Genomic DNA, 24007 nt, shown 5'->3' on the forward strand with positions numbered 1-24007 from the left:
ACAAATTTAGAGATACACAGGGCAAGGCATGTGGGAAGGGGTGTGTGCGCCACCCTCCAGGAACCTCTGCACGTTCAGCATCCCAAAGCTCTGCAAACCTTGTCCTCTTGGCCCTTTTAGGGAGACTTCACTGGACAGGCATGACTGACAACCATGTAGAAATGTGACTGCACAACAAGGGTGTGAGCTATACTAATACGCTGAGTGGGGGGACCCAGCAAGGCCTGTCTGTTGAGGTTCTTGGCCTCTCTGTGCAGCTTCCTTCCTCCAGCATGTGGGACAGGATCCCCGATCAAACAAGGCAAGTCAGAAGTTCTTTATGGCCAGCTAGACGACAGAAAAGCAGGGGAAGGTGTCTGCCCTGTGGAGAACAAGGCGCAGGTGAAAGGGGGACAGAGACCGCAATTCTGTTTTCTGAGGCCTAAAGTGCCCCAGCGTTATAACAAGGGCTATGGAAGTGATAAGCCAGGAACTGTGGATGAAACCCTGTATGTGTATCATATCACAGGTTTGTATTAAATGCATACTTGGTATTCTATCTTTCTTAAATGTATAGAATTCATATTTAAGCCATCTGGGCCTGTTGTTTTTGTGGTAAGGTTGACCACAATTTCAATTTCTTTGATACATGGCTATTCAAGTTATCCATTTCCTGAATGAGCTTTGGCAGTTTGTGTCTTCTCCGTTTTATTTATCAAATTTATTGGTATAAAGTTGTTCATAATATTGCCTTATTATGCACGTATTATCTGTAGACAATATGGTGATATCACCTCTCATCTCTGGTATCAGGAAATTTTGTTTCTTTTATCCTGATCTGACTAGAGGTGTATTAATTTTATTAATCTTCTGAAAGAACCAGCCTTTGGTTTCACTGATTTTCTCAATTCTTTTTCTGTTTATTTCAGGAGTCAACAAACTTTTTCTGTATCTTAAGACTTTGTAGGCAACGTAATCTGGTGTAGCTGCTCGGGACTGCTGCAGTAGCACACAAGCAGGCGTGGACGTATGTAAATGAGTGTGGCCACGCCAGACTGTACAGAAACAGGCGTAACCTGCAGCGTGTCACTGCTGGGCTCCTGTTCCTTGGTTTCTTCTGATTGTCATTATTTCCTTCTTGTAATACTTTGGGTTTAATTCGTTCTTTCTTGTCTAGGTATTTAAGGTAGAAGCTGAGTTCACTGATTTAAGACCTTTTTTCTATTCTAATACAGGTGTTTGATGCTATGAATTTTCCCTAAGTAATGCTAACACAAACTATATTGAGACTTGATATTTTAATAACTGGCAGAACTAGTCCCCATGCATCATCCTTCCTTTTTCAGAGTTTTTCTGATTGTTTTATTTGCTTATTTAGTTGTACATGTAAACTTTAGAACTATCTTGTCCAATTCTGAGGTAAAGGATTGATTGGGGCAGTGAACACCTATTTGTAATTTTATTGGGACTAGTTACCTTTATCAGTAAACTTAGAAGAACTGGTCAACTTTTATGTTGCCAAGTCTTCTTATCTAAGAGTTGATCTTTCTATCTAGTCTTTTGTGTCCTTCTATAGTTCTGTCAAGTTTTTTTCCTACAGGTGGGGAGGGGTGAGCCAGCTTCAGGATGGTGGCTGCCTCCAGGAAGAGGGAGGAGTTTGAGAGCAACCAAACCGGCTCCTCACCTCTGTCCAGAATGTTGTGGTAGGTTTAATACATCTGATTGACGGCCACATGTTTCTTATGAAACTATTTTTCTATACATTTGAAATATTTTATAGTTTAAAAAATTAAAAACAGGCCAGACACAGTGGTTCATGCCTATAATCCTAGCACCCTGAGAGGCCAAGACAGGAGGATCACTTGAGGCCAGGAATTTGAGACTAGCCTGGGAAACATCAAAAAACTGTGTCTCTACCAAAAAAATAGAAAAATTAGCCAGGTGTGTTGGCTCAAGCCTGTAGTCCCAGCTACTTGGGAGGGTGAGGCAGGAGGATCACTGGAGCCCAGGAGTTTGAGGTTGCAATGAGCTATAGTGATGCCACTGCGCTCTAGCCTGGGCACCAGAGTGAGACCCTGTCTCAAATAAAAAGTAACATAAAATAAAATAAAAACATCAATTTTAATAGAAAAAATTTATTGCAAATACAGTGACTCTTTTCATATTACAGTAGTACATTCTGATAAACCAAATGGCTATAATTTATGTATATTTCAGGTATAAAACTATATTTTTTTTTTTTTTTTTACATATAGTACAATTTCCAGTGTGATGACATTTCAATGAGAAAAAGATTGCATTCACAATAAACACCATCATCCCTGAGTCCACAGAAGATAAGCCCTGCCCAGACATCCCCCCTGGGGGAGCAGTCCCTGAAGAAGGGCTTCCCCTCCTTCATCTCCGGTTTGACAGTTCACAGTGAGTAAGGCCCTTCCAGAACGTGTGTACAGACCTACCGTCGAGAGTTCTAATGATGTAAGCCCTGAACACAGAATGGCAAAACTGTACAGAGCCCGATTTTGCATTTTTAGCTGCTCTTTGCTGAGAGAACCCATAATCTGTCTCACCAGTGAGTAGAAAAATTGAGAATTTTCCAACGGGAAATTTTTCAGGACTGCCAATAAAAATGTAGTCTTTTGCAACATGTATATTTCCCCAGCATCTGGCACATAGTAGCTATTCATTAAATGTTCGTGGGGTGAACAAAGAATCACAATCCCCACGTGGCCAAGGGTGCTCCTAGGAAAGCAGGCTGTCTCTACACAGACATGGCTGCAGGAGCAATCTTACTGATGAGTTTGTTGAGAGCTTGGACTTTTTCTTCCAAGATGCGGCTTTTTTTCTCAGCACCTCGTTGCTTCTCTTCAGTGACCTGAAGCGCCTTCACCAGGTGAGCATTTTCCACGTAGAGCTCCTTGAGCAACAGGTTGGACTTTGTGTTCTTTTCAAACTGGAGAGGGGAGGAAGCCACACTTCACTGTGAATGTGGTACAAAAACGCTGCAGACCAACCTGCCCTTATCCACATTAGGTCAAACAATCGTTTTGGATTCTTACAGATCTGACACAAATACTGTCATAAAATGACAAATTTATGTTATCCTGGCATGAGGGATGAAATTGAGAATTTGCTGAACTATGGTAGAGAAAATTCAAGGCAGTTTTGTGCCATGAAATGAAGACTTAAGACCAAAATCAAGTCCTCAAAAGGCCCTGTTATTCAGTGCAATGTAAGTAACGGAATCGTCAAGAGTATGGAAAGTGTCTGGTTCCTCTCAGTGTGCTCTGCTGACCATGATGTCACCCAGGACATACTGTATCCACCCTCGCAGCTGGGGACGCGAGCCAGTCGCCATGCACACAACAGCCCGGCCACACAGGCTTCAGCAGTGGGAACGTGAGGCCACTGCGGTCACCAGCCCTTGCCTTAGGGCCCCACACTGGGCTTCGTAGGTCCATGCCGCATTCACTCACTTGCCAAGTAGCTACCGAGCACCCCCACGTGCGCCCCCTGCCCTGGCAACAGCCCTGCTCTCACAGCATGCAGACTTAAATAGTAAGAGGTAGATGAAAAACACGTACAAGGGTGCTAAGAAAACCCAGCAGGGGATAGAGCTGGGGGGGGTGCCCATTTTGACCTGGTGAGCAGAGAGAGCCACTGTGAGGACATCTGAACAGAGATGTGAATTAAGAAAGGGAGTAAGCCACAAGGCTGTCAGGGCGTGAACATTGCCGGCGGAGAGAAGAGCAAGCGCAAAGGCCCTGTGGCTGGTACATGCTCAGGGTAACTGAGCAGCTGCCAGGACGCCACTGTGGCTGGAAACCATGGCTGAGGGGGAGGCAGAAAGAGGAGTCAGGGCTTTGAGGCAGGGGGCCAAGGGGAGATCCGACAGAACTTCAGAGGACATTGTAAAAACCCTGCCACCTACTGAGGGACGTGAGAACACGGAGTGTTTCTGGGCAGAGGAGGGACAGGACCTCAGTCACATTTTAAAAGGATCACTATTGCCCCTGTGCTGAGACTAGATTAAAGGAGGAAACAAGGAAGCCAGGTAGCATCCAGACAGGGTGGTGAGAAGTGGCTGGGTTTGTCCACTTTGAAGGTGGGACCATGGATTAGATATAGATATGGGGTGGGGGGTAGTCGGCCCTGACCCCAAGGTTTTGGACCTGAGCCAACGGCCAGGAGAACAGGAGGGCTAGCAGGTGAGGCCGTACAGACAGCCCTTTGAAGGGTACTTCTGTGCAGAGAACAGAGAGCTGCTAAAGCCAGGAGGGGCTGTGGGGGGGTGTGCAGGGGGCAGGAGGTAGTTAATGCGGAGCGGGCACTGCAGGTTTTCTTTGGGCGCTTCTGGTTTTCCAGCGAAACCAGCAGCAAATTCACAGCAAGAAGAGTTCAGAGGAGCTGGCGGGTCACAGGGGGGAGGCAGGGGAAGGGCCCCTGCAGAGGCTGCAGGACAGGCCTGAGCCCCATGCCCAGGGCAGGCATGCAGGAGCCACAGGATTTAACCAGAATGGAGGTGCTGCCAGGCGAGAGGGACAAACAGGATGTGTGCCCAGGAGTGACTGTGAGGGTGGGTCATCAGAGTCCCCGACAGCTGGGACAGCAAGAGGGCTGTGGAGGGGGCTGGGCAGGAGGGGCACACCTCTCCTTCCACAAACGTCTCTCCTGTTCGGGCCCAGCTCCGGGTCCCTCAGATAAATCAAACCATGCTGGGTTACTGTGGGATAAAACCATTGCCCCAGATTTCACATTTCTCTTAATTCCGTCTAGCACTGAATGTCTTCTGGAGCCGCTGGTGTGTGGCCAGGCCTCTTCTGTGTGCCGTCCTCACCCCCAACCTGGCTCCTGCCGGCCTGTGCCCCTGCCTCTACTACTGACACTGCCCCATGCTGTCCCCGCTCCGGGTGCTCCGCATCAGTTCTTACCCATTTAGGCCATAAGCTTTTACAGATCAGAGCAGCTACAGCTACCTTTTTTTTTTTTTTTTTGCTCCTAGTAGCAACCCCAATTTTTTTCTTCACCAGTGTGATTTTTTTTTTTAAATGTAGATCATATCATGCTCTTACTTAAAATCTTCCAATGGCTTCTAACTGCACTTAAGTAAAAACCCAAACCCCTGACCTTGGCCTACAGGACATGACGATGGGCCCTGCCTGCCCGTACCCTATCAATTCACACCAGCCACAGTCACCTCCTTAATGGCATCTGAGGACTCTGGCCTGCGCTATCGCTGTGCCTGGAATGTGGCTTCTCCTCCTCAGGTTCCCCCGCACACCTGGAGGTGTGTGCATTCCCCACCCCAGTGAGCCTTCCAAAATGACACTTGGCCTCTGCTGGGGACACAGCTAGACCTTCCCATGCTAGTCATCCAAAGTCTGCCCCATGCCAGCTCTTCGCAGTGGTCTCGACCACCCCTGCAATGCCCTCCCCTTCCATTCTCCCTTGTTCAGAGTTTATCACGATCTGCTCATCTCAGGGTCTACCTGGAGCGAGGCCTCACCACACGGCAGGTGCTCGGGGACATCTGCTGAATGACTAACAAGCAAATGAATGAATGAATGCCCTTTCTGAAACTATGTGAACACCCCTCAAAATAGACCTTAAACCATTCCCAAAGGAAAATACATGCAAAGCACAACTACAATGGAGGATACGTACTTGGAAAAATCAGTCTTCTATTGGTTACTTTTAAGTGTTCATCTTCTGAAATATATTTGCACATTCTCAAATGAAGTTTAGACAGAGCCCCAGGTTCAGTGGTTGCAAATGAACATGGGTTCCCTGGAGTTCTGTGACAAGACAGCCTCCCCCTGCACCAGCAACTGCCCACCCGAACAGGCAAATGCTCAGAGAGAGGCTGCCGACACGGACGTCACGGCCGCCCGCCGCTCACCTGTCCCTTCAGCTCCTCCGCCTTCTCTTGGAGGAGCATCTCCATGTGCTTCAGCATCATCTCCGCCTCGCCCACCCGCTCCTCTGTGGCTTTCAGCTGTTTTTCATGTTCTTCCTGCCACAAAAGAAGGTAACAGACAGTATTTTACATTTTAAAAAGAATCCTCTCAAGTCTTATTTACTGTAACATGGAAATGAGCTAAAATGTACACATCTGAATGTGACCGTAGGTAACCTTTCATCTGTACAAAGCAATAGTTAAAAACGGCCGGCACAGGTCATGACGCTATCGCTTCTCTTTGTTCAGGGAGAATCAGCCGACTGATGTGTCCTCAAAGAACAAGTCCTAGGATTTTAATCATAAATGACCACAAAAGGACTTTCTCTAGATGTGTTACTGTGTATTTCTAGAGGAATTCTGATTGAGTTTCTTTGTTTTGTCAATAATGTATCATTGCTTAACTTTAGCTTAACAGTTTTGCATAATGTAAGGGTATCCTTCGTTAGGATTTATGCTTTGCAAACATCAAATTGTACCCACCTTTCAAGCCATGCTCCAATTCCTTCCACGAAGGCATCCCCTGCCCCTGGCTCCTAATCTCCCCTACAGTCTGTCCCCCATGAACTATGAACTATGTAGAGAATTTCAGGAGTGAGCTGTTTTCTCAGCCTTTTGAATTAAACACTCACGCAGGATACACACGTGCCAGGGACCATTCAGGCAGCACTCTGCATCTCCAGATGCCGTCACAGCCGCAGCACATTGCCCGGCTCCACAAGTCTGTGCCACTACCCTCTTCTCCCTCCCTCCGTTCCTTCCTGTCCTTAACTGTGCCCAGTACTCACCTGCGTCAGGGCCTCTGCACCGCTGCTCCTGCAGACTGCCCAGGTCGCCGGGCGGCCTGCTCCCTCTCCTCCTCCAAGCTCAAGGGCCGCCCGGTGAGGCGTTCTCTGCTCACCTGTTTAAACTGCATGGCCTCCCTGTCCACAGCACTGTTCACCACGACTCCCGTTTTATTTTCCGTTTCTTTGTCTCCCCAATACCACTAGAATGTAAGCTCCACGACGGCTCAGGTTTTTGCCCTGTGTGTTCATTTCTCTGATACCTACATCAGTGTGCACCCAATAAATAACCCACTGCAGGAGAGGCTGCTTGTGAGCCATACGTATGTGCCTGTGGGTAGATTTTTTTCAGTCTGCATAATGGTTTCAGAATCCTTTAAAAGTAGATGGATCATTTGAAAATTGGGAGCACTCACATAAAAATCCAGTTTCTGGCTTTTCTTTGAAATCAGCATTGGCATCCTCTGGCCTGAGCTCCCACAGTGCCACGCAGGCAGGGGCTGGGAGCAGCCGCCCCTGGGACAGGGCATGTGGTCTCACAGCTCCTGGCAACTTCCTTACCATCACCACCTTTAAAGGCTATAAGCAGCTTGAGTGTATGGCCCCTAATGTCTAGCCGTGTGGTCTCAGAGCAGCCAACAGACACACAGGCCTAGCGGCTGACCTGGGCAGCCCTGAAGACAGACGTGTCTGGAAGGACCTGCAGCCCCAGGCTAGAGGGACTTTCAGGGTCACCTGGCTCCCCACCACCCTCCCTCTCCCTGATCCAACCTCGACACCTGTTGGAGTTCCTTATTGTCACAGTGAGGATCGGGACCCTGTAGCTTCCACATGACTAGACCTCAAGTAGCTGGAGGTGGCTTCTGGGCTGCCCTCCCCACGGCCTTGGGCTTCACACTCAGGCAGCTTTTGGTTGAGGACCAGGGATCCAATCTTGCCCTCCCCTCACACCCCAGCCGGCCCCCACTCACCTGCTGTGTTCGCTGGAGGCTGAGCAGGTGCTGCAGCTTAGCCACATCGTCTCGAGGCACCAGCCGGCCCATCTGCTCCTGTAGCTGCTGGACCTCCTGAGAGTGCTGGGACTGGGCCAGCTTCAGCCTCAGCTGGGCTCCCTGCAACTACATGGGAGAAGCGACTACAGTTCTGGTGTGACTGCTGAGAGCCACGGGGCCACTGGCAGACACAGCAGCAAAGGTGCTGGTGTGTTATTCTCTGTGTTCAAGGACACCCACATCTGGAGGGGCAAAGCAGGCACGCTCCCTTCTGTGTGGTCCCTGAGAATGCAGCAACACCCAGAAATTCACAGAGTCCATTTATTTGGAATTCTGACAGCCAAACTCCCATTTAGCCAGAGCTTCTACACAATTAGAGTCAGGAAAACTTGTGTCCGTCACCCCACTGGATCCATGGGAGGATCAGGTTCTGCGGCATCCACCGTGACTTTTTGGCATCCTTTGCTAGAGCCTAACCTTTTTTGAGGCAGGGTCTGGCTCTGTTGGTGGGCTAGAGTGCAGTGGCATCATCATAGCTCACTGCTGAAGCCTCCAACTCCTGGGCTCCAGCGATCCTCCTGCCTCAACCTCCCAAGTAGCTGGGACTACAGGCATGAGACACCATGTCCAGCTAATTTTTAAATTTTTTGTAGAAACAGAGTCTCACTCTTGCTGAGGCTGGTCTCAAACCCCTGGGCTCAAGCAATCCTCAGGTGTGAGCCACCGTGCCTGGCCTAGAGCCTAGTTATTTCAAAACAATAACCCACGTAAGCCAGACATGGTAATTTTCGTTTAAGTGGAGAGTTTATACTGAGACACAGCTACAGCCCGGGGTCACAGATCCTAACTAAACACAGGGAATGTTGAAGGAAGTTGGGGTCAGGTGTGGAATTAACTGCAGTACCTGGTTCCCAACCCTATAGGATGACACAGAATCTGCTGAAGTTATGATTGGTTATTATTACTCAACTATGTATAACTTAGCTAACTCCTTTTATTAGCAACTGGAGGTCAGATGTAAACACGGTTTAAATCAATTTGACTCTGGAGGATTCATCTAGACTACACAGGATTTTCTTGGCACCCTAAAAGAAGTGGCCATGCCACCCCTTACCTGTGAGACCCCACAGACCGGAATGGGAGTCACGGCTCCACTGAGGGTCACATTTGAGGCAGGTGTGATGTGACCACATGGTCAAGAGAAAGGGAAAGCGCCAGCTACTGCCACCCAAGGAAAGCGCGAGTCACTGCAGCCTGTGAGGGCCGGGACATGACCCGCAGCCCCAGCCTCCGTCCAGCCTAGCTGCCCCTCTGCAGTCACTGTGTGGATGACTCAGGAGGCCGCACTATCACCACTGTCACTGTGAAGCTCACCTTTGTTTATGGTCGGGGTCGCTCCAGAGAGACACACCTGCACACTAGGTCTCCAGGCCCTGGAGGGCAGCTTATCATTTGAGACGGAAAGAGAGGGAAGAACCAGTTCTAAATTGCATGTCCCCCACACAGCCTCCCCCCGGTTTTCTCATTTCATAGAGTCATTCTGGCCTTCACCCCTCCCAGGTCTCAAGAGCACCTGGCCACCCAGAGAGACTGCTGCCCTCCACCCTGCCTGCTCTGATGCTCACTCTCTCTCTGACCGTGCCAGCGCCACGGCCTGAACCCCGCCGACGAAGGCCTCCATGGCGAGGCCAGGGTCTGGCCCCGAGTGGGGTCTCTCCTGTGGTGAGTGGTCCATAAACATCTGCTGAACAGAATGCCATCCCAGGCCTTTTCATTCCATTCCAGGTGGCTCAGCCTAATGTGGTGGGTAGGTGTCGTGGAATTCCCGGGTAAGGCCCTGAGAGACCCTGCAGCTTCCGCCTGCATCTCTTGTGGCCTCACTGCTGGGCTCCGAGCACCCCATGCTGCAGAGAGGCCACGTGGGGGCTCCTGTCCACTGGGCTCGGAGTCACCAGCCAGCACCACAGCCCAGTGAGACAGAGCTGCCTTGGACGTCAGCCCAGCCAAGCCTGCAGCTGCCCAAGGCAGGCCCCAGGTGGGAAGGGCCCGGCTGAGCCCAGCCAGCCCACAGATCCTGAAGGATGATGACAGAAGGGCCACTAGACTTAGGGGTGGCTTGTTATGTTGTCATACAGAACCAGGACGGGGGTCCCCACGGGCTGTGACGTGGCAGCACTGTGCTTGCTCCCTGGCTTGTCCCCTGCTCTGTTCTGCGGCCTCCCAGAGCCTTCCTCTTCTGAACCACCCAACAGCATGACAGTGACCACCTGGCTTCCTGCATCTGACCCACCCTCTCCTCGCCCCCGCAGGGAGCCCTGTCTGCCTTTTCTACACTATCCTGTGTCCCCCGCTTCCCTTATGCTGACTTGCAGCCACGTGCTTTAGGCGGGGGGGGGTCTTCCTCTAAATCATGAGGAAGAAGGGGACACCAGCTTACATGGCTGCAGGTCAGACTTACGCAAGGGACCTTCCGGACCCCAGCGGGCGTGGAGCCCGCTCTGGCGGCCTTGGCATTGCCCCCCACCAGCAGGTGCCGAGTAAGCGCTGGCTTTCTCAGCGGGCTCTTACTCCTGAGCCTTGAAGGACTCAGACTGGCCCAGGAAGCTTTCAAGGTTCCTTTTAAACTTAAGAGGAAGAGCACCCCAAACATGCAGAGGCACCTCTGGGAAACTGCTGCAGCGGCAGGGCTAAGAGTCCACAAGAACCCCAAGAGCACATCAGAAGGCCCCTCTTTCCTCCTGCAGCCCTGGGACTCCCAGGTATACCCCATACCCATGTCTACACTGGGCCCTCAGCCCTCAGGGCACCTCTGGCTGTCACACACCTGTTCCTCTCTTCCCCCTTGAGCCCCTCCCTCCTATGAACATCCCCTGGGAAGAACTGTCCCTCCCGCCCCCCAGGTCCCTGTGGGGCTCGCCCTGCACACGTCTGTCTGTCCCAGACTGCAAGCTCCCTGCCACAGCCTCCCTGTGTTTGCACCTCCCGAGGCTTTTCACCCTCGGAGCCAACAGATTCCATGGTGTCACAGCATGCATGTGAGTATGTGCGCGTGGGAGGTGGGGCACAAAGCTTGTGAGCCAGACACCACCAACCCTCAGATGCCACCGCGACATATTCCTTTAGCCCCTCCATCTGTAGAGAGCTCACCCCAAGGCATGGTTACTGCCCCCTTTCCTTCGTGAGTAAAGTGAGCCACAACTCTTTACATGACTTGCTCAAGACCAAACCAACCACGGGCTAGGGCAACTTTGGTCCTGGGCCTGGTAAGTGCCTGACTAGCTGTGTAACCTCAGGCTGCATCAACAACCTCTCTGTGCTGCACTAGGCCTGGCAGTGCTCTGTTGGCATCACAGTGACACTGCTCCCAGGCTGGGACTGGAACCAGCACCTCCAGCCACCACTCGCACCCACCTGGTCTTGACTTTCTTCAAGGGTCTTTGTCAGCTCTGACTGGGACAGTCTCAGGCTCTGACATTCTTGATTCAAGCGTTCGAGTTCAACTTCAAGTTTTTGGATTTGGTCACTCTGTTTTTAAAAAATCAAGTTCACAAGTACAAGAAATATCTTAGCAGTCTGATTTGTGATTGATGCAGAAACTTCAGAAAATTACAGAAAAGAAAAAATTACAAAATTTAAATCCCTAGGACCCCGCCAGCCAAGACCCACCCCGACATTCTGCTGTAATTCTTTCACCCATCTTCTACACGTACGCACTTCTATCGAGACGATACGCTTTCTTCCTTATTATAGCTTGAGCAGTTCCCATGACATTAAATACGATTTGAAAACAGGTTTCAGTGGCTGCACCATGATTTACTAACTCATTCGCCTACTGTTGATGACTTGAGCTGATTCCAATTCTGTTTTGCTATTATAAATAGCACGGCAACAAAAATACTCCAGCTAAATCTTTCCTCAATGCTCTTGAGATACAACTTCCATAAGCAGAATTAAGAAGTCAACACATAGGGACATTCTTACAGTTCTCGCCCTCCAGGAAGGCTGTACCAATTTACTCTTCTGTCACCAGCATTTGAAGCCGTTCTGCTCCTTTTTCTGGATACTGTGGATTTGCAGATGCCACTCAGTCCACTTATTTCTCCAGGGCTTGCTTGGGAAGTCCCTCACCCTACTGCTGGGTGACGCCTCCCTCTAGGCTCCTAGGGCTTGTCCTAACCTGTCTGCAGCTGCCTCCCCAGCCCGGCCCCCTCACTCGCCTGCTGCTCTCCCCGGCGCCCTGCCTCCTCCAGGCTCTGTGTTAACAGCTGGATGGTGATGCGATTCTCCTCATTTTGGGCCTGGTGGGTGGAAGCCTCCTCTCCCAGCTGAAGGACACTGTGGTTGAGCTGGGACAACTGATCCCTGTATTTCTGACTCTAGAGCAAAAAAAGGTTAAAACACAGATTTAAAAAAAAAAAATCTTTTTAACCCAGCAGCTCAATTTGGATCATTCTGATGGCTCTCAACCAGGGATGGCATGCTCCCCAGGGGACATCTGGTAATGTCTCCACACATTTCTGACTGTCACAACTGGGGGAGGGGAAGCGACTGGCATCTTACAACACAGAGGATGATCTGGCCCCAAATGCAAGGCATGTTGAGGACAGAATCTCTGCTCTGTTCCCTACGAGAAAAAGACACAGCGAGGCCGCCAGACGTGGTCATGTGCTGTGACCATCTGAACCACTGTTCTGAAGACCTTTCACATTTTTCTCATTTCCCTCATGGTTATTTCTAATATATTTTAAGCAATTTTGAGGAAATAAACAACCTAATTAAACTTGACATATATAAATCTCTTCAAAATCTCCTCTGATCTTTGTCATTGAACATACGAATGTAGCTCTCCGCAGGGTGTGTGTGTTCATTGAATTGTGTATTTTGCTTCTTCTCCACAGCCACTGCCCAGCTGTGACTCCCAGCAAGCACTGGCCGCATGAACCAGCGAAGGCCCTAAGCAGGGAAGCAGCAGCGGGAGAGCTGGGCCTACGCTCTCTCACCATGGAAATTCTAGCTGTTTTCTATTATTCATCATGAGTATTCTCACACAAACCACATTTTTGCCTATTTGCTTCTTCCCACAGCAGTTTTCGGGGCAGAGGGTTCCAGCAGCTCCTGGGGCTTTTCCGAGCAACGTCCGCAGAGCCACTCAGCACTGTTGGCAATGCACACGCAGCGCCTGCCCTCAGGATGAGGCTACCAACGTTTGACTTCTGCAGGTTTACTAAGCACATAACGGAACCCTGAAGTGGTTTCAATCTGGGTTCACGTGAGGTTAGCAAGTGTACACGTTCTTCTCAGGATGCTTTCTCGTAGTCCTCTCTGTAAGTTAACCATCGCCTCATCCTTCCCTAGAACTGCAGGAACGAGGGTAAGAGAAGCTTCCACATGCCATAAGCTCATGGCAGTCACACCTGGCATAGAGCTTGTTTATTACACTTGTTTATTTACATGTGTTTATTACACTTTATTGTGAAAATTAAAATTTTTTTTTTATTTTTGCATATTATGGGGCTACAAATGTTTAGGTTATGTTGCCCTTGCCCCACCCCCAGTTAGAGCTTCAAGCGTGTGCATCCCCCAGACGGTGCGCATCGCACTCTTTGTGTATGCGTATACCCGTCCCCTCCTCCCCTCTCCCCACTCCCCCCTGCCCAACATCCAATAAATGTTATTCTTATATGTGCCCTTAAGTGTTGATCAGTGAAACCAATGTGATGGTGAGTACACGTGGTGCTTGTTTTTCCATTCTTGGGATACCCCATTTAGTAGAATGTGCTCCAGCTCTATCCAGGAGAATACAAGAGGTGCTACATCACCATTGTTTCTTACAGCTGAATAGTACTCCATGGTATATATATACACATTTTAAAATTGTTTTTCAATATCAATACATATTCATCTTGTCCTCTGAGGACAACTTTGATTTCATTAATAGAATGGAATCTACCTCAACTCCTGAGATAAGCACACTAGTTGATTTTCTTCTATGCACCTTTAAAATTTAAACTATTAGTTTGGAAAAAATTTCAAGCTTACAGACAGTTGCAGGAAGAGAACATTGCAAGGGAAGCCCACACATCCTCCAGCCAGACTCATAGCAACAGCACCCTCCAGCTTTGCCGTCTGTACTCTGTGTACACACGCACGTGCACACACAGAATGCCTTCTCGCCAGCACAGCCCTGCCACGGGCCTCCTGTGGACAGGAGTGCTCGCCCCACGGCTGCTGTGCAGCTACTCTGCAGGATGGTGGTCCTGACGTCCCCATGTTCCAGCTTTGTCAACTTGCCCGACAATGTCCTTTAGAGCCCCCTCCCCAGCAGAGGATCAGGTGGTGTCTTTGTCATGTTGGTTTAGCCTACTACAATTTGGAATGTTTCCACAGCCTTTTGCCTTTTATGACTTTGACATTATTTATCTTTTAAGAGACAGGGTCTCGTTCTGTTGCCCGGACTGGAGTGCAATGATGCGATCACAGCTCACTGCAACGTGCGACTTCTGGGCTCCAGCAATCCCCCCGCTCAGCCTCCCAAATAGCTGGGACTACCAGTGTGAGTCGCCATGCCCAGCCAACTGTGATATTTCTAACAATTACAGTTCCCCTCTCCCCTATTTTAATAGATCACGGTGGACTTGTCTGTTGCTTCCTTACAAGCCAGGTGACGTGTTCCTGGCCAGACACTGCATAGACGATGCTGTGACTCCTCAGGGCCTTGCATCAGGAGGCACTCATGCCACCTGCCTCTGGTGGTGTCATGTTGATCACCTCTTTGATTTCTAACTTTCATTCATCTGGCTTTTGTCACAGAAGCCAATATAAGATGTTAGCAGCCATCTTCTGGGTATGTGTTAAAACAAATGGATATTTGTCTCAAATGTTTTTCCTAAATCTAACCAAACCTTTAGGCATGATGGTTTATAAGACAAACAAGTGACACAGGACCAGACTGATCCCCACTCTAGGAAACAGCTGGACAAATCCAGAATGTCCACTGGCCCATGAGACAACTGTCTGGTCTTGTCTGAAAGGCAGCATTATCGGGGCAGAAACAGCAGTTCCAGATGGAAAGACTAAAGGACACTGCAGCAGACTGTAGTGTCCAAAGACACCCCCGACAGCATCTTCCAGCCCACAGCCTCTTCCGCACCGTGACCTGGACACTTGCCCATCAAAGGAGCCTCCCTGGGGCGCCAGGGACTCAGTGCCACACGGAGCAACTTCCAAGGAGGGGTCAGAGCCCTTTCACTTGGCCCTCCGGAATACTCACTCCCCAATGCCCCCCTCATGACACACCCCCCAGTAGCCCAGCCCACAGGGGAGAGGCCCACAGACACGTGGAACAACAGTCGTGTGTGGAAGGAGCTCCCCAGATGATTCCAGCCCTGGCCACTCAGGTCACCCCAGCTGCACGGTGTTCCCCAGGCCGTCTAAGCTGTGCCCCTGTGAAGCGCAAACCATAGCCTCCCCAAGCGCAATCAAGTGGTAGGTTTATGCTAATTTTTTCTATTTTTGGTAGAGACGGAGTCTTGCTCTTGCTCAGGCTGGTCGTAAACTCCTGACCTAAAGGAATTCTCCTGCCTCAGCCTCCCAGAGTGCTAGGATTACAGGCGTGAGCCACCACGCCCGGCCCATGGCACATCCTCCTAATGGAAGAGGCCCAAGTACAGCTCCCACACACTCACCACGGAAACGAACAACAATGCTAGAGCCAGACAAGCCACCCGCGTGCTGGTGTCTGCTGCAGTTTCCGCAGCAAAAACCACCTTCCTCAGCCACATGGGAAGAGGAGGTGCCAGGGGAGGAGACTCGTAGGGACTTATCTCAAGGGTGGAACAGAGGTTTGAGACACACAAGTGATAAAAAAGCTGCTAGAACTAATGACTGAGTTGAGCAACATCGCAGGATGCAAGATCAACATACAAAAATCAATTGTATTTCTATATGCTAACAATGTACAGAAACTCAAAAACAAATTTCTACTTCCGGTTTCGGGTGTGACATATAAAGAGCATGGAATTCATCACTCCCATCTTCCTAAAAGAAAGAAGCTGAACAAAATGAGTATGAACAACTCTTAGGTTCATCAGAGAATTTTCGGAGAGAATTAGGGTTAAATGAGGTCACAAAGGTGGGGTCCTAATGCAACAGGACTGCTGCCCTCATAAGAGGGAGAGAGCGCTCCCTGCCATGTGAGGACACAGTGAGGAGGCGGCAGGCCAGGAACCAAACCAGCCTCCAGAACTGTGAGAAATAAATTGCTGCTGCTTACGCCACCCAGTCTGTGGTGTTTTGTATGGCAGCCCAAGCAGACTAAGATACTAACCATTCTGAAGTAAACCCAGAGCATTCTGTCCTCCTGCCCTCAAGAAAAATGACTTCCCCAGGGTGTAACCAACATGGCAGAAGGGAAAGACCCAACTGCTGCCCCCTCTAGCCTGCCTGTCTCCGCGCACACCTGTGGGAACACCTACAGTGGAAAAGAGCGCAAACGCCAAACGCTGGCAAGGACCAGAGAAACTGGATGACGCATATGCTGCTGGGGGGAACATAAAACGTCACAGCCACTCTGCTAAAACAAACTGTGCTATGTCCGTACTGTGGAGCACTCAGCAATAAAAAGGAACTATCGATACACCGGACATTTGGATGACATTCTAGGGAATTATGATGTGTGAAAAAAGTCAATCCTAAAGGTCACATTCTGTACCACTCCAGTTATCTAATATTTTGAAATGACAAAATTTTAGAAATGGAGGACAGATCAGTGGTTGTCAGGGGTTAATGGCTGGGTTTGGGTGGGCAGAAGAAGGTTGGTGTGGTTACAAAAGAGCAGCACGAGGGAGCCTTGCAATGTTGGAAGTAGTATCTCCACTGCGTGGATACGTGAACTTACACAGATGATAAAACTGTATAGAATCCAACTCACACACTCACACCCTGTATACACACACCACACACATCCCCCCTACACACCACCCATACATACACACACACCACTTGTACTTACACACACCACACACACACCCCACCATACACACACCACACCCCCCCACACACACACCACCCATACATACACACATACCACCTGTACTTACACACACCACACACACAACACACACACCCCACCCATATATACATATACACACATACACACATACACACAAATGAATATACAAGTAAAACTGGGGAAATCTAAGAATAATCCACAGGTTGTATCAATGTTAATATATTGGTTGTGATACTTGTTATGGGTTGAATTGTGTCCCCCGCAAAATTCATATGTTCAAGTCCTAAACGCCAGTATCTCAGGATGTGAGTGTGTTTGGAGGGAGGGCCTTTAAAATGGTAATTAAGGTAAAATGAGGCCGCATCAGTGGGCCCTGGTCCAATCTGACTAGTGTCCTAATAAGAAGAGATTAGGACAACAGACATGCACACCAGGTGACCATGCGAATACACATGGAGAAGTGGTCACTTACAAGTCAAAAGGGAGGCCCCAGAAGAAACCAACCCTGCTGGCACCTCATTCTTGGACTTCATCTCCAGAACTGTGAGAAGACAGATTTCTGTTGTTTAAGCTCCCCCGTCTTTGGTACCTTGTTATGGCAATCCGAGAAGACTAATATAGATACGATACTATAGTTTGGAGAATGTCACCAATATGGGAAACTGAGCAAAGTCTTACAATTAGATATGAGTCTATAATTATCGATAAAAATTTCAATTAAAAAATAATAAACATAGGCCAGGCGTGGTGGCTCACGCCTGTAATCCTAGCACTCTGGGAGGCCGACGCGGGTGGATCGCTCAAGGTCAGGAGTTTGAGATCAGCCTGAGCAAGAGTGAGACCCCGTCTCTACTAAAAAATAGAAAGAAATGATCTGGACAACTAAAAATATATATATATAAATTAGCCGGGCATGGTGGCGCATGCCTGTAGTCCCAGCTACTCGGGAGGCTGAGGCAGGAGGATTGCTTGAGCCCAGGAGTTTGAGGTTGCTGTGAGCTAGGCTGACGCCACAGCACTCTAGCCCAGGCAACAGAGCAAGACTCTGTCTCAAAAAATATAAATAAATAAATAAATAAGGATGACAAATGCCAGCTTGCATGCCTCTTTTTTAAAAATCCAGTCCAAAAGGCAATAAGTGGGACCAAGCACAGAAGGCCTTTGTGTATAGGGCAAAAGGAGAACCAGTGTCGGGCAGTCAGCACCCAATCAGGGTAAGAAGGGCATTTACACAAGGGGCAAAGGAACGCTGATCAAATAAAAAGTAAATATGCTGAAGAAAATGGAAACCAGGCCTCTCACTGTTGGAAAAATAAGTTATAAATAAGGAAATAGAGAAAACTAGAATTATCCCTGTGATGTTGGGTGGGAAATGCAGATATGGGTTTGAATTTGTGGTTTACAATATAGAGAGATGTATAAATGAATATACTTGAGACTACATGCATATTGTACATGTACATACATAAACACACACACACACACACACACACACACACACATTCCCTCGCTGAATCCACTAAGAGCACCTGAAAGCAGCAGAAGCAATGGGCACATCTAGTGCCCAGATCTTGGTCTCTAAATATTACCCTTCTATACTGAAAGTAACCAAAAGCTCCTTGGAGAAGTGGCTGCTTCCAGGGCTGGGGCAGGGAAAGTATCAGATGAACCTGGAACATCTTGGGGTAGCAGAAAAGAAGTGCTCAAAGAATGATCAGGACCTGTCCAAAGGACACAGAAGCCACCCTGAAGGGGCTCCCCTTGGCTAAATCTGGGACAATGTGAGCATCAAAATAAATATGATAGCAATATATCACACCCCATTGTATAAAAGAGGAATCTATGATATAATATAATGATACAATAAACAAATGGGGACAAAAAGCTCTTCCTTGTAAACTGACAACTACTAAATGTAAAACAACAGTGGGATTAGTCACCAGTTGGTCACCATCATAGTAATAAATGACTCCACCAAGAAACGAAAAGCTGGTAAAACTCAGAGGTGAGAGTTTGATGACAAAAGGATATTTACAAATATCAAAGTCTCTCCCCCTAAAATACTCATTAATTACAAAGAGAAAAGTAACTTTACTGTGGAGAAGCCTGGCCAACACCATCTTCAACCAAGTGACCAAAGTTAACATGAGCAATGGGACAAATTATTGCGACCCTGGATGGGGTGAAATGAGAAGGACACAGTATCACTTATGAGTTATTCCTGCCAAAAACACATAACGTGACTCAAATTACCAGGAAACATCAGACAAACGGAAATGGAGGGACTTCCTACAAAATAACCAGCTGTGCTCTTGAAAATGTCAAGGTCCTAAAAACCAAGGACTGACTGAAGGGGACAAAATGCCACACATGACTCTAAACATTACTGGGACCACCGGCAAAGCTGACCGGGGTGGGGTCTTCACAGACATATTAGGTTCCTCATTTTGATGAGGGCTGGTCACCAACTCACTCTCAAATCTTTTAGGAAAAAGTTCTCTATTTCCTTTTTGTAAGTGTGAAATTATCTCAAAATAACACAAGAAAGCAGAAGGGCACTGATTCCATGCCAGGTATCAATACTTGACCTGTTTGCTGAGCTCTTCCACGTCAAAGCAGGCCTTTTCCTTGTCTCTCTTTAAAACTTCGATTTCCCTCCTGTTGAAGAAGCAAAATTAACAATGTCACTTCTGACCAACCGGGCTTTTGTTCCCTGGTCGCCACCCCGTGCACCATCCGCAGCCTGGGTCTGTCCCACATCATAGACGCTCACACCTGCTCCTGGCATTCCATGGCCACTCACTGTCCCTGCCGCTACATTATTGCTGTCGCTGCTAGTGACAACGATGACCCAACCCTGATCCCAAATCACAGAGAATCTAGGGATGTGAAATTGTTCGCATTTTCAGAGAGATCATACATTGCCAGTATTTTTTTTTTTTTTTAAAGAGACAGGGTCTGTCTCTGTCGCCCAGGTTGGAGAGCAGTGGTGCTATCATATAGCTCACTGCAACTTCAAACGCCTGGGCTCAAGTGATCCTCCCGCCTCAACTTCCCAAGTGGCTGGGACTACACGCACGTGCCACCATGCCCAGCTAATATTTCTATTTGTTTGTAGAGACAGTACTGGGATTATAGGCCTGAGCCCAGCACTGCGCCCAGCCCCGCTGTAAAAATAAACACCCTCTGTGACATTCCTCAATGACACATGTTAATATTTCTTTTGTAAAACATGTAACTATTCACACCCAGCAGCATAAATAAAGATGGAGACAGCCTTACACCCGCTGAGGTCTGTGGTCCCAGGGGCTCTGGTTTATAAACTCTGGAAAAAAAAATGATTGCTAAAGGAAAACAATTAAATGTCAAAACTAATAGTAATCACTTGTTACCTACTCTGGTTTCTATACTTTAATCATCACGGTGCTTTTATCATCTCAGAAAAACATACTCAGCATTTTAGAGCTAAGCTCACCTTGAAAGTCATAGGGGGTGGGGCGGGGAAGGCCAAAGAAACTGTCTTTGGATATGGCTACGGTAGTCACAGCAGAAATCCCCCTCCCCCAACACACACCCCAGCTCCTCTCCTGCCTCAGTGCTCAGGTCCCTGCCCCTCCCTCTGCCCATCTCCCTCCCCCAGCTCTGAACTTCAGAGAAAAGCAGAGCTGAAACTGTTATCAGGACACGACCAAACAGGTTCTACTTGCCAGGAGAGCACCTCTGACCCCTGCAAAAACAAGCACTGCCTTTTCCAGCCCCTAAGTGCCAGGTGGTGTATTTCAGTGCGGTGAGAAGTGCCTGTGTATCAATTCCCAAGGGAAGCAGCCTCTGTGGTGAGCCGTTCTGAGGCCAAGGAGCTTGGGAGTTAAGGTGCCGTGCACACATGGAAGCAGGCTGGAGCCCCCCATGCCTGTCAAGTCTGTTCACAAGTCTACAAGGCTCACCTACTTAGGGTTTTTTGGAACACGAGGCTGATCTGCAAATACTTCCCACTTTCTATACGGATTCCTTCTAAACTCTACAGAGAGCAAAATGTCCCACTGACTTGAAGGTCTGGATGGGAGCTGCCGAGATGCATCTTGTTTCCTCACCTCTGTGCATCATTGGTGCTTTCTGCAGCTTTGAGCTCTTGCTGAATGCTTCCCAGATCATTTTTCAACAAAGTGTTTTCTTCAGAAAGCCTATGAAATTCGATTCTGCATGAAAAATTGAGAAAAAACTGGTGACCACTTGAAGAGAGCTGGCTGCCACGTGCACAGGGTAAGCCTGGTTCCGCAACACTAGCCTGGCTCCGCAGCTGGGGTCCTGGAAATCGTGCCATCCCCATGTCCCCTTCCCTGAAGGAGGCACAGGGCACTCTTCCTTCCCCCTCTGCCTCTAACCAGTGTTAACAATCTGCATCTCCCAAGAGTCAAGCCACAGAAAACAAAGCTTTCTTAACTTCTAAACCGGTATACCATGGACAACTTACTAACACTCTCAGAACCTTGGTTTCATTGACTTTGTGTTTATAGCTGCCCTGTTCCTGCATCTTATGACCTCCAACCGAACACATGCATATACTGGGTACCAATGCCAAATGCTGGGCCTGAGTCCTTGGGTACTGCAAAGGGTATTCGTCCCCTGCCAGTGAACTCCAGCATGGAGCTAAGAGACACAAGGAATCAGAAGGCCAAAATACATGGTATACATTCTCCTCTTTAGTGAGAGTCCCACCCATCCTATACTCTGAGGTCAGCCCTAGAAGGAGAAACTTAGGGAAGTGCCCACATTGATTTATGGAGAGACACCTGATGCTAGGTGAATCCCCCAAGCGGGAAAAAGCAGGAATAAGCAGCCACTACATGGGCTACGTCTGCCTGGGGTCATCTTTGTTTTCTGACTACTCTAAGAGAGTCTCTGGTTAGGTTAATACCATCAATTATGACAGATGACGAATTTACCAATAAAAATCACTAATGAGGCCGCTTAAAACATACACTTGCTACCCATAAAATTTATTCTTAATACAGGTTGGTCTAGCTGACATTTATTCCCCCCAGTAGGTCTCTATATGGCATTAGCTTCTCATTTTTTTAAATCTAAAAACATTCAAAACCACACAATCTCATCATGTTCACTTTATGTATCAAGCTTATAATATTAAGTATACAGATGTATCTCCTTCATATGACTTCATTTTATCTCATGAGGAACTAAAGAGAAAAATAAAGAGATACAAAGCATTAGAATTTTAAAAGCAGCAAAGGGTTTCAAGCAGGGGAGTGAAACAAATGAGATCTGTGTTTTGAAACGATGTCTCTGGCTCTAGCATGGAAAAACGAATTGATGTAAGGCACGTGTGGGGAAGGAGAGGGAGAGATGGGGGATGGGGGGAGAGGGAGAGGGAGTGTAGGGCAGGGATTTCTACTTCCAGCTGCTTGGAGCCCAGATAAGCTGAAGGGTGCCCACTCTCATCCCCTACACAATCGCCAAACAACTAGATCCTGTGGGAAGCTGATTGTAGAGTGACTGTCCTCATAGAAAGCAATGGAAACCTCCAAGAGCCTCCAAACAGAACAAAAACCCGGAAGCTAAAACCAAAGCTGTGAGCATTATGCAACACAAAGCTGGAGTGACTCCGCGCGACCAACGCCTACATCAGCACCACTAGCAGCAGGGTGGAGAAGCTGCACTGCAGACACCTGCAAAAGCCAGGGCCCTGGAAGGAGGTTCAAGTGGTCCTAGATTAGCAGCCCCTCGCTTCTCTGCAAAAGCATCCCCTATAAGGCATCCAAGGTTCCCAGAGATTAACATCAAGCAAACGTGAGTTCATAAACAGAGATCGGCATAACATACATGGAAAAAAGCCACTCCTGAAGAGACAGCAGAAGCAAAAAAACAGGAATTAGATCCTCTAGGAACTTCAAGTATTGGAATTATCTGACACAAACTAAAAATAAATACTATGAAATATTTACATAAATAAAATATGGAAATAAAAAATGAATAAGAAACTATCAACAATGATCAGATAAGACTGAATAGAATTTTTAGAAATAAACAAAAGTCAATGTCAAAATAAAAGCTCAGCCTGGGTGCAGTGACTCACACCTGTAATACCAGGATTTTGGGGAGGCAGAGGATCACTTGAGGCCAGGGCAACATAGTGAGACCTCTTCTCTACAAAAAATAAAAAAAAATTAGACCTTTCAGTCTGAACAGACAAGGCTAAGAAAAAAAAATAAGCTGGGCTTGGGGGCACATGCCTGTAGTTCTAGCTACTTGGGAGGCTGAGGCAGGAGGATTGCTTAAGCCCAGGAGTTCCAGGCTGCAATGAGCTAAGATGGGTGCACCACACTCCACCCTGGATCAAGACTCCGTCTCTTAAAAAAAAAAAAAATTAAAAAAAATAAAAACTCACTGAATGGATTAAACAGCAAATTACACAGAGCTGAAGAAAGAAACAGTGACATGGAACACAGAGATATTAAAAAACGTTCCCCAAATATGACACAGAGAGAACAGAAAATGGAAAATATAAAACAGAAGGTGAGAGATGGAGGAAAACATGAAAAGAGCTAACATCATGCATCTAATTGGAAAGAACAGTGAGAAGAGCCAATATTTTAACAGCAATGGCTGAGAGGTTTTTATAAGTCACCAATCTATTCAACAGGGACAATGTTTTCTAAGTAGGACAAGCAAAAAGAAAACTACACCTATGCCCAACAATTCCCTTTCTAGGTCCACCCCAATATAATTGTTCCAAAAGGCATCTACAAGAACTTTCACTGCAATACTATTTGAGAGAGCCAAAACCTGGACACTACCAAATGCCCAACAGAAGAAATAGATAAATGATGATATATTCACACAAGAGAACACACACAGCAGTGGACATGAAGGATGACAGCACAAGCAATATGACGACTCTCACAAACAGGATGGACCAAGAAAGAAGTTTTGTGAATGTATAGTCACAAAAGAATATACGTTGTAAAACAGACAAAAAAGAATATGCACTGTATGGGCCCGGCGCAGTGGCTCATGCCTGTAATTCTAGCACTTTGGGAGGCCGAAGCAGGTGGATCCCTCAAGGTCAGGAGTTCGAGACCAGTCTGAGCAAGAGCAAGACCCCGTCTCTACTAAAAATAGAAAGAAATTATCTGGACAACTAAAAGTACATATATACAGAAAAAATTAGCCGGGCATCGTGGCGCATGCCTGTAGTCCCAGCTACTTGGGAGGCTGAGGCAGGAGGATCGCTTGAGCCCAGGAGTTTGAGGTTGCTGTGAGCTAGGCT

General features: G+C 47.9%; 1 protein-coding gene across 1 annotated transcript in view; it reads right to left on the reverse strand.

The window, feature by feature from the left end:
* Positions 1-2740: 2740 nt before the first annotated feature.
* Positions 2741-24007, reverse strand: part of NINL (ninein-like) — a 75299-nt gene continuing 54032 nt past the window's right edge. The window contains exons 17-23 of the mRNA XM_012655021.1: positions 20814-20918; positions 19311-19380; positions 11930-12088; positions 11124-11237; positions 7692-7838; positions 5879-5992; positions 2741-2932 (exon numbers count right to left, since the gene is read on the reverse strand). Of these exons, the coding sequence (XP_012510475.1) occupies positions 2741-2932; positions 5879-5992; positions 7692-7838; positions 11124-11237; positions 11930-12088; positions 19311-19380; positions 20814-20918 (901 nt within the window). The remainder of the gene's footprint in view (positions 2933-5878; positions 5993-7691; positions 7839-11123; positions 11238-11929; positions 12089-19310; positions 19381-20813; positions 20919-24007) is intronic.

The sequence above is a fragment of the Propithecus coquereli genome, unplaced genomic scaffold (genome assembly GCF_000956105.1).
Source record: "Propithecus coquereli isolate 6110/MARCELLA unplaced genomic scaffold, Pcoq_1.0 Scaffold459, whole genome shotgun sequence".
In the NCBI taxonomy this organism is placed as follows: domain Eukaryota; kingdom Metazoa; phylum Chordata; class Mammalia; order Primates; family Indriidae; genus Propithecus; species Propithecus coquereli.